The sequence below is a fragment of the Citrus sinensis genome, chromosome 3 (assembly GCF_022201045.2).
Source record: "Citrus sinensis cultivar Valencia sweet orange chromosome 3, DVS_A1.0, whole genome shotgun sequence".
In the NCBI taxonomy this organism is placed as follows: domain Eukaryota; kingdom Viridiplantae; phylum Streptophyta; class Magnoliopsida; order Sapindales; family Rutaceae; genus Citrus; species Citrus sinensis.
The window spans coordinates 17,347,519-17,358,414 of NC_068558.1; the positions used below are offsets into that span (position 1 = coordinate 17,347,519).

The 10,896-nt window shown below is 35.8% G+C and overlaps 2 protein-coding genes across 3 annotated transcripts; both read right to left on the minus strand.

Annotated features, from left to right (window-relative positions):
• Positions 1 to 717: 717 nt before the first annotated feature.
• On the minus strand, positions 718 to 4,447 carry LOC102624850 (phosphatidylinositol 4-kinase gamma 3). Its single transcript, XM_006493244.4, has 3 exons — positions 4,238 to 4,447; positions 1,962 to 3,714; positions 718 to 1,355 (listed from the first exon to the last, which is right to left on the minus strand). Exons 2-3 carry the CDS (start codon positions 3,336 to 3,338, stop codon positions 960 to 962), a joined length of 1,773 nt encoding a protein of 590 aa, XP_006493307.2. The 5' UTR covers positions 3,339 to 3,714; positions 4,238 to 4,447; the 3' UTR covers positions 718 to 959.
• Positions 4,448 to 5,553: 1,106 nt separating this feature from the next.
• On the minus strand, positions 5,554 to 10,168 carry LOC102625134 (uncharacterized). Of its 2 annotated transcripts, none has more exons than XM_006493245.4 (7): positions 9,943 to 10,168; positions 9,758 to 9,823; positions 8,986 to 9,484; positions 8,568 to 8,762; positions 7,955 to 7,984; positions 6,627 to 7,733; positions 5,554 to 6,265 (listed from the first exon to the last, which is right to left on the minus strand). In XM_006493245.4, the coding sequence occupies exons 3-7, from the start codon at positions 9,430 to 9,432 to the stop codon at positions 5,714 to 5,716; spliced, it is 2,331 nt and encodes a 776-aa protein (XP_006493308.2). In that variant the 5' UTR covers positions 9,433 to 9,484; positions 9,758 to 9,823; positions 9,943 to 10,168; the 3' UTR covers positions 5,554 to 5,713. The 2 variants fall into 2 exon arrangements, with proteins under 2 accessions (XP_006493308.2, XP_024949229.2); XM_025093461.2 differs by having other exon boundaries at positions 9,650 to 9,823.
• Positions 10,169 to 10,896: the final 728 nt, after the last annotated feature.

Genomic DNA, 10,896 nt, shown 5'->3' on the forward strand with positions numbered 1-10,896 from the left:
CCAAATGTTTTTCTACAAGGAACAAACTTGACATTTCTGATTAATATGTTGAGAAGAAGACCCGTTATTTTTTTTCTTTTTTGAAATAATCCAGTTTTTGTGTCTTTATTTTTTAGTTTTATTTAATATAATTCTTAATTGATATTACAATCCAGTCAACAAGACTTAAGATAGTCCATTCGAAACCAGCTTGAAAATCAACTCCCAATGTAGGAGGTATGAAAAAGTATGCCAAGCCTTGCACTAATATAATTTATCTAAAGTCCGACCAAAATTTTTTCCCACGAAAAAAAAAAATCCAAGGAAAAATTATATTTCCACAATCACAGCATCACACCAACAGACGACCTCAAGAATGAGGACGAAGAGTAGTCGAACCTCTGATATCCTTAAACCCAACCCATACTTAGAACAGTACCTAATGAAAAAGAAAAAAAAAAAAACAAAGTAAAATTTCACTAACTACAAAATTTCAACTTTTAACTTTTTAATTAAATTTTGAGTCATTCATCATATACCTAATATAGTATTTAATGATTCCAATTCATTCACCATTGAATTGAAATAAAGGACATTACCAGTTTCATGAAAAGTTCAACTGGTCACACATTACCATTCATTTCCCCCAGGCTTCAACATTCTGCAATATCTTTTTAATCTTAATGCTACAAATAGACATGCATTTCAATATTCACAAAACCGTTGTACTGAGAACAATTATAGACAATTAAGTGCCACCGAAAATAACTTGCATATCCACGAAACAATAGTAGGTCAGTGCTTAAAGGACGGGATAGCTGCGGGTACCGCATATGAACAAGGTTAGGCAAAGTGATGTTGAACAAGTTCAGCTAAATATGAAACCAAATAGAAATTGAAGACCGACAAATGATGAATGTGCACTACCGAATACCAACTATCATCAATGGCCAAGTGCAAGATATGCACATGTTATGCAATCACTCTACTTGGCCACCTTGTGGAGTTAGATCATCAAGATGACGATCCATGATCGATGCCACAGATTCAAGAAATCCATCCTCACTTGTTCCTGGGAGCACAGCATCTTGTGCTTCACAGACAATCTGTTCAATCACAGACTCATCTTTCAGCGTTTTCCTACACATGATGCAACCAATGTCAAAGGGAGTGAGTCCTCTCTCTACACCTTTCTTCAGGAGCATGGTGGAAATACGAAGAACCCGGGCACATTCAGGGGGTATGTCCCAACCATGAAACTTCAAAAGTTCAATATCCTTTTCAGCATCCAGTGCGTTGATGTAGTTAATGGTTTCAGGAGAGTAAGGCTGACGAGCTTGTGGCCAGTAGAGCCAGTCGAATGTGCAATCTTCAAACTGCAGTGAAAAGAAGCAAAGATCAGAAAATGATGGAATTAATGGCTGAGAAGTCCAATATCCAAGATCAAGTGATACCTACACTGCACAGGATAGTTTGTTGTCAAAGAATCAAACAGATCAATATGGATGGCTTGTCAAAAGGATAAATTTCTTGATGTATTGGCAAGAGTTTAAAAGTTTTTAAGATAAACTTCAAAAACCAAGCATAATTGTGCCATTAGATGTGTTAAGGACATCTGATCAAAGATAAGTGTTATGGCAGAATATCAGGAGAAATGGAGCTTAGAATTTGAAATTCTATGGCTAAGTCTATTCATTTATTTGTGCAGCACATTAACAGCATAACTCACACAAATAACAAACAATGTCTGACCATTAAGGCATCATGCATTTGCCTTTGTCAAACTGACAGTAAGGTTCCAAAAGTGTTGATAACAAAGTTGTTCCATAGCAATCGTCACAAAGACGTTTAACAGAAAACACTAACAAAGCTCTAATTCATACCATGAAACGTCATTCCAAAAAGAGTGTAATGACAATGAGCAGAGACAATTCAAACAGTATCAAGCATTATGGATAAAGAGGAAAAGAAAAAGGACATACACTATAGGGCAAGCAGTAACCATGGTCAATTGGAATAAGCTTGATCTGACCTCCTTCATCTTTGCTAACCAATATATTCCCAGCATGCCGATCTGTATTTGCCAACCTTATGTCCAAAACAGAGATCTTGTGCACCTCATCCACTGGGAATGCACGAGGGCCCATCTCCTCACAGCTTCCAACATTTTCCACAAACATCTGCAGTGATCCAATCTTAACATTCTCGAGATCATGTTTGTAGCCATTTGGATGATTGAATCCTTTGTGCAAGCACCTGACCATCACAGTAGGGGGAACCCCCGCAAAGCCCCTCTCCTCATCATGAAGAGAGTAAGTTGCATCCCTTGGATGATCCAAAATGTATGCTGCAACTTCCCTCAATGCTCCTTCTCCCGCTCGTGTGCCTTTCTTCAATCCTTCACCATCTACAGATATGGGCAACCCTCGTGGATTGTTCACAGACATTGGCTCCTCATCCATTGGCTTAAAGACAGAAATGTACTTCTGACCAGATGAATCTTGCATAAAATAAGCCCCTCCTGATCCCTCAGAGGAGGGAATGGGTTCGTTACCTCTCTCTAACCCATCAACAGTAGAGCTAATTAGCCTTTTGATCATTAATGGCAGTTTGAAATTGGACTCAACAATTAAAGGTTCCAAAAGTAAATCATTTTGTAACAGCTTCCTTTCTCTGATCTGATATCCCATGAATAGCGTCTCGAACTGGTGTTCTCCAACAACATCAGCCCCCTTTTCATTTAACTCTGTTGCCTCGATGGAGACTTCAAAATCTTTCTGAACAGGTTTAGCCCTTACTTTAGCAGACTTTCGAACAAGCAAATGAATCACAGCTTCATTTCTTTTACATATATCAGTAATAAGTCTCTGATCCTCAAGTTCCTCACCATCACATATCAGTTCTTGATTCTTAAGATCAACAAACTCTCTTCCTTTTTTCGCAATCTGCTGCTTCACATAACCAACATTTCTACCCCTCTCAACATGAAACTCAAACACCTTCCCACATACGGTGGTCACAGTGATAGCTTGGAGATCTGAAAGTCTAAGCACTAAATGCAAAACATTACCATCAGCGAGCCCATAGTCCCTGACACGAGAATTGCTCCTAGCCAGTTCTCGTCCTTCAAAAACCAGTTTCTGCTTCTTCACAAAAAACCCATTATAACTCTGAATCCTCAATTTCACAGAGGCAATTGAATCTGACTCCATGACACGCATGGGAATCACAGAGCCACCAACACTCAGAAAGATCCAGATCGAGTCATTTGAAAGCTTCTCAGGTCGATGGGTGAAATTACCAGGAAAATTCAAAGACTCTTCAAGCACTGGACTGAGAGCTACACAGGCCATCGACATTGTTCCTCCTGAAGATCTAAAACCTGTCTAAATTATATTATTGTCCACCTAATGCATAGAACTTCTAACCTCCCTATATCCCAATCACAGAAGTTCAACAGCTTCCAAAATGTCAAATCCAAAACCCTAAGTCAATGAACTGTGAAAACTCTAAATTTGTACCTAAAAACCTAAACCCTAAAATGTTATAGGAAATCGGAAGTCATATTTAAACATAAACACACGAAATCTCAAGAGCAATGTAAGAAATCTTCCACGGTAACAAGATTTGTGTCACTTGTTGAAATCCTGGTAAAGGATTTCATTCCATGTTCAATATTGTGCACAATTTCTCCCAAAAGGCTAGGGTTTATGTAGCCTCTTCAAGACCAAATCCCTACAATAAACAAAAAATTTCGAAGATCAGAAACAACAAGACACACCACTATGTCCAACTTTTCAGAAACTAAATGCTTGATGAAAAAAAAATAATAAAGCTGCTCATTTTCTATTCAATTCTCTTCTTTTTTAAGTGAAAATAAGTTTTTTTTTTTTTTTTTGTAGAGTAAAATGAATTATATTTCTAAATATAAAAGAAGATAACATGTAATTTGACCAAGCAAAACTGTTGAATAAGACTCGATTTAGGGTGACTTATTTAGGGAGACTTCTCAAAGCATAATATCCTGATTTTTGTAATTAATAATTTATTTAACAATTTCTCAGCAGTAACAAATAATCGAAATCTAAGCTTATTTCCATTAAATCATAAAAAATAACAGCGGATTCAAGCGATCAACAAAGATATATAAAAAAATCTTAATTATTCTATATACCAAACAGATTAGAACAATGTAGAATCTTTACATTCAAATCCAAAGGCAATAAAATACTAAAAATAAATTAAAATAAGAAAATACCTCGGAGGAGCTGAAATGAAGAACTGAAACTAAATGATCGAAAAGAGAAACATCGAAACGAATATGCGTGTGCTTCAAGAGTTTCGCTGAGCCTTTCTTCCCAAGTTTCCGAGAAATGAGAAATTTTCTCGAGAAACTTCAGCTTTGTGTAGAGAGAGAGAAAGAGAGAGAGAGAGAATATTAGTAACTGTCGGCGTTAACGTGTTGGTCTTACATGAATTAAATATATGGTGCTGGATTAGATTGACTTTCAATACTTTGACTCAAAGCTTGGAGGACAATTAACGGAGTTTTCAAGTGAACGTAACGGCCGTTAACCGCATCCAGATTCCAGATTGAATTTTACTTAACCGCATCCGGTTTAAAGCCCGGATCCGGATTCTGTAAAAAATCTAGAAAAGGATGTCTTAATCTCAATGTCCAATACTTTTTAATTTTCAATTTTTAGCACGATGAATTTTTACCTTAGTATACTGGAAATTATCTCAACAAGTGAACAAAATAATTAACGAATTGAAAATTAGTTCAACAAATGAACAAAACAATTAACTTAATAAATTGGATCATATTTGTTTTTTTATTATTTTTTTGTGTGGTGCTTCCGAGTAAAATTCACATTTTTATTAATATGGGCGGATAAAATCTGGTATGAATAGTTCGAATCCAGGCCGGATCCGATTGTTTTTGGCTATCCCTATTCCCCTAGGTTCGCTTTTATAAAAGTTCTATTTATGTCTTCTTACGTAGAAGTTTTTTACGGAATTTTAATTTTATTTATTTGTTTTTAAATTGAGCACTACTGATTTTTTTTTTCAAAATAGCATTTTCTTTTGTTTTATTAAAAAATTGAATACAAATCTTTATAGTGATAATGAATTGTATCCTAAAAAAATTTGAAAAGAAAAGAGTTTATAGTATTTTTTTTTATTTACTTAATGAATAAGAAAAGCCGAAAAAAATTATAGTACATAAAAAATGTGTGTATACAATCCAATAAAATTACGACAAGTATTAAAAAAAAGTGCGCATGTTAGTCTTGTAAAGAATAATTCTAAAACCATAAACGCTTGAACAAACAATCTTGTATCAATTAATGTGACATAACTATATGATACTTATAATTAGATGATTCATAATATATTACGTCAATTTTACTTTGTAAAACATTATTTACCCCAAAACTACATATAAATTTTGTGAGCTATATATGCACAATGGAAAGGATCTATACTTTACCAGAAGCACAGTCCAAAATGACAATTCACAGGCTATATTTGATACCCACGCACGACGCAAGATGCATCATCAAGAAGTCATTCAAACGACAAGGCTGACATCCCAGATTTCATAAATGCAAGAGGAAACGTTAAAAGAATCAATTCACTTGAAGGAAAACCGAGGCCAATAATCTTATCTAGTCTAAAAAAATAACATCATCCTAAACAAGGGAGAAAAAAAAAAAAGAGAGAGATTATTTCACAAAGTCCTTTCTATGAACTCCCAAATTCTCTCTTCCATATAAATTCTGTCCCTATGACGACGTGGCATGTGCCGTTCATCAGGGAAGATCAATATTTCATAAGGCTTTCTGGCTGCCACAAGTGCGTTGATAAGCCTTGCCGTGTGCCTAAAATGCACATTTTCGTCAATCATGCCATGCACCAGTAACAACTTCCCTTTCATCTTGTAAACGTGGTGCATCACAGAGCTGTACTCGTAACCAACAGGATCCTCAGAAGGCAATCCCATGTACTTCTCGGTGTAAAATGTGTCGTATCCATCCCAGGATGTAACAGGGGCACCGGATACAGCACACTGGAAGACATCTGGAAACCTAGCAAGAGTAATTGCTGAGAGATAACCACCGTAGCTCCAGCCATACAAACCAATATGGCCAACTTTTGCCAGCCCTTGTTTGATGAGCCATTCAGCTCCAGTCAGCTGATCCTCAGCATCAATACGTCCACAATTGTGTTTGATAGAGGCTTCAAACTTCAAACCACGTCGAGCAGTTCCTCTGTTATCTAGCTGCAAACAGTGAGAAAAAGCAAAAAATATTCAATTGGTGAATATAACTTTTAACTATTTTACTTGTGCAGCAAATGAAATTCAAACAACACAAACAGAGAGGACGAATAAAAGTCTCATGAGTCAGCCGTATGACACTATCTGAAAAAGACTTAAGTTGACACCTAAAGTCATGCAGCCTCACTAGACATGTTCACAAATGCTCCATGTAGCAAAGGGTGCTTTCTCACATTTGTTCATTTAAAATCAGTGAGTAAATAAGAAGCAAGCAAAACGGTTTGCAATCAGAACATGGGCTAAGAAATCTTGATTATTGTGGATAACGGTATTTAGTTTAAGGTGTCTAGGGAGGAACACAAACCTTCCACACCAAAATGCCTTTGCTTCGTAGATATTGTGCTCTCATGTCAACAGTATTTATCCAAGAATCACATACAAGCTGAACACATGGACCACCATAAACACTTATCAAGGTTTTGTATGGCGGAGGTCCATATCTTGATTCATCAGGTTTATATAAAGCACCATAGAGCACAGTCCCATCATTTGCCTGTATCTGAACTATCTCTGGAGGCTCAAGTTGAAGCCTTTTTATTCTAGGAACAGTTAATGGCTGCTCATACAGAGGCAGCACTAGACTTCCATCTTGCAAAGAGCAAAGTAAAATCCTTGGGGGAGAATCAAGGGAATCATGAAAATCAACAAAATTGCGCATATTATGATCAAGGACAGCAACGTGTTTTCCCTTCCCATTAGTTAGTTTCACTGGAGCCTCTAAAGTATGGTTCCAGTCTGGGTATAGTTTAGCACAATAAAGGTGTGACTCCAAAGGTCCATCTAGAGTTCCAGTGAAATACACTTGCCCCGAAGCCTCGTTAACACCAACAATTTGCTCAACCATCCAGTCACCTTCTGTGATCGGTCCTAAGCAAGTGCCATTAATATCATGCAGATAAAGATGTCTAAATCCAGTTTTCTCACTAGCCCAGATAAATCCTCCAGAATATTTTGTGACACCTTTATCTAGAGGTGTGAAACAGTCATGTAAATTAACCCATGAATCAAGTTCTTCCACCAATATAACTTTTCTTTGGCCTGTCTTGATATCAAACTTCAGTACCTTTAACTTGGTTTGAGACCTATTCAAAACCTGAGCTGTTAGAATATTACCATGCATCCAGTTGACTCTGGCCAAATATTCCTCGTCATAATTTTGATCAGTTCCCCCACATTGAAGATCCATCCAACTGACAGGACCTCCAGCAGCAGAGACTACACCTAGGCGAACTTTGACATTTGACGCTCCAGCGAAGGGATAAGCATGATCTTCCTGTGCCTCTGAACCAACTGAACTTTTACCTTGGTGCATAATTCTAAAACGGGGTATCTCAGAAGAATCAACTTGTGTAAAGGCAATAAACTTGCTGTCAAGTGACCACCAATACCCAGTCTTCCGATCCATTTCCTCCTGCAATCAGCAAAATTCAGAAAGCTTAGTACTTAATACACAACCAAAGAGAAACAATTAATCACCCTTGATCATAATTTTTAATTGCTTTCATCTTCCTAAAAGCAGCAATCTATCTGCAAGCAGGAAGTCATAGCATCAATTTTAAAATAAAAACTAATTAGAGCCCAGGAACAAATATATGGAAGGTAACTAGGTAAGAGATTCGAAGAGATCATCACCTGAGCTATATACTCTGCAAGGCCATGAGTCTGCAACACATGAAACGCTAGAGTCATATTCAAGACAACAGAATCATAAAATAATTATTATATGAGAACTTTAACTCATTTCATTCGCCAAAAGTCATAGCATAGACATCCTTAGAAAATCATGAGCTATAAGATTTGAAATACATAAAGCCACAAGAGCTTTAACAAATTGGTGACTCGCACTTGGCAACCTTTTATCCTGATCTTGCATAAATTTGGTACATAGGTTAAATTAATCAAAATCATATTTGAAGTTTTAATACAAGTTGATTACGTAGTTCCAGAAGACTCTGGGAGAATGCAGCCACTAGAAGGCCATGGCCAACTACTCAAGCTTGAAATGTATTCTTCTTAGCTCTTATGGCTATGTGTTATAATTATTCAATAAAGACTAAAGGGTATGAAGCACACATTGTACTTGGACCAGCCAATAAAAATCCGCCAGATTTAAAATTTGGAAAACTGATTAATTGAGATAATACAGATTGGTCAAATTATTAAAACGCATACATAGAGATTATCCTCTAATCTCTTTAAGACCGCAGATATTCCCCCTTGCAATTACTGATAAATTGGCACTTACCACCGTGTTTCCGTTAGCACCGTGTGTTAACTGTCTCTGTTCATTGATCAAGAGATTCAGCACATGCAACTCACAATCTCTAACAAAAGCAATCATAGTACCATCTGAGGACAGATGTGGATCAATGACTGGTGAGCACGATGAACTTGATAGCTTCAGCTCTGGTTTCGAACAAGAAAGATCCTGAAAATAAATCTGTGCAAAAAAAAAGGAAACAGAATCATCATGGTAACTGGATAACATATAACATTTGTGGCAATAACACGGGGGATGCAAACAATTGATTTCGAAGTTAAATGCTAACATATAGAAATTTACCTCATGAAAGGGTTCTACAAAACTAAAATAGTAATGTAAAAAATGACTGTCGTAAAGCAGTGATTCAACAATTATTACAATATAATGGATTTGAACTAACCCCATCAGGCAAAGGAACCATGATTATTTTCTTCTTCGAGCTGGTCTTCACCCATTCATATCGCGTAACTCCCAACCCACGCTCCCTTAACCTTTCCCTCCTTAATTTCTCTTCTGGTGATATATTATTCTCGTCAAGCCCACCATCTGGAGGGCTAAAAACCAATTCTTGCTTGCAAGTCTTGGGATCAAAAGAAAAGACCTTCCTACTCAAGGAGTGATCTGGACTTAACAAGTAAGTTATTAGATTATCATCAGGACTAAAACCAATTGAAGTTGGCGCGACATATCCGGGCAATGGCGATTGTACTATCTCTTCGAGAGAGAAGAGAACACAGTCATCAATAGTTTGTGGGGCGGTGTTGTCCGTCAAAGGCATATCGCAAGAAGAAGGTGATCTTAATCGCTTCAAACTCCTCTTTTCCTCACTCTCATCAACTGATTGCATTACAGATGAACCCACTAACTGGTATTGACCAAAATCACAACCCAATACAAACCTAATACATGCCACAACAACAGCAAAGTGAAAAAATATATTTGCTCATATAAACCAATACGAATACATACACCAAACCAATAAAGATGTTATATTTTGTGTAGTTAATAGTGCATAAATCAAGAATCTAATACAATACTAAATAAGGCTGCATTCTAACACATACATTTTATTTCATTTTCCCACAATTTCTCAGCCAGCAAACTCCAAAAGTTAACTTCAAAGTCAAAATTATCCATGAATAACACTAGAACTAATACAAAAATTTAATTACCAGCTAAGAATTAACTCCAGAAATCAGTTCCTGGACAAAGTTCTTGAAAACAAAATCCATTGGATCCTGTCAGAGCAACAAATTCAAACAAATTTCAGCTTTCGAATAAAGCAGATTGAAAAAGATAGAAATTCTATATATGTTTTTTTTTTTCTTGATAAAGGGTATGTGGATTCGAATATCACCTGCTCAAGAATTTGATTAGGTAACTCTAAAGTTAAGAAAAAAAATTAAATTAAAAAAGTATACATATTTGATACAGCTTATAGATTTGGATTCCTGGGATAATCTATTTCTGTATTAAGAATCAGAATCGGAATCAGATTCTATGGATCGAATCTAATGGAAGTGAAGTACTCTGTTTTTGTTGTTTATTTTGCTGTGGAAACCGGAAAGTATGGGAAGAAAACTGGGGGCTTGTGTTTGCGTCATTTTATACATAATCTGTTGAATGTAGAGGCTGTCATCGTTGCACGCGCGAGTAACTCGCGTGAAGCTGGAGTGCTACATGTCTTGATGTTACTCTTGCCTACTCAGCTAATCGGGTCATCTTGCGTGTGGCTATCATTGTTGTTTCCACTTATGTTCAGGTGTGCACGTGGCCTGGATACTTATTGATTGATCTGTCCTACACATTTAATTATGGTTATTATTTTTTTTAATATTAATTATAATTTTTTTTAATGGAATATTAATTATAATTAGTTTCTTACCTGATCAATAATACTTTGAATTGTATTTAGTCTATCCAATCATTTTGAATACTTTTGGAATAAAAAATTTAGGATGTATATCATTATTTTTTGTTATTAGAGTAATGCTACACATCTCAAATTTTACACATCTCAAAAAATTATCTCAAATGATGTATCATTAATTGAGTAATTGGTGAGATAATACAATTAATTCACTTAAATAATTATCAACCACTCAATTAATGATACATCATTTGGAATAACTTTTTGGGATAAAAAATTTGAAATGTGTAACATTACTGTTTGTTACTACGTTTACTAAATTATGTTGCACACATCCTATCTTTGTAATTAGGGTGTTATTAAATTACATTATAATATAATTTACATTAACTTAAAAAGGATAATTAGTGACCTAAAAGTAATTTAGTTTATTTTATTTTT

Bases quoted from the DNA above. Each gene is read 5' to 3' on its own strand.
- LOC102624850 (XM_006493244.4), bottom strand. From the start codon at position 3,338: ATGTCGATGGCCTGTGTAGCTCTCAGTCCAGTGCTTGAAGAGTCTTTG. The intron at 1,356-1,961 runs GTATGTCCTTTT...TTTTCACTGCAG, and splicing joins GTTACTGCTTGCCCTATAGT to TTTGAAGATTGCACATTCGA.
- LOC102625134 (XM_025093461.2), bottom strand. The intron at 8,763-8,985 runs GTTAGTTCAAAT...TTTTTTGCACAG, and splicing joins TGGTTCCTTTGCCTGATGGG to ATTTATTTTCAGGATCTTTC. The intron at 7,985-8,567 runs GTAAGTGCCAAT...CATGTGTTGCAG, and splicing joins GTGCTAACGGAAACACGGTG to ACTCATGGCCTTGCAGAGTA.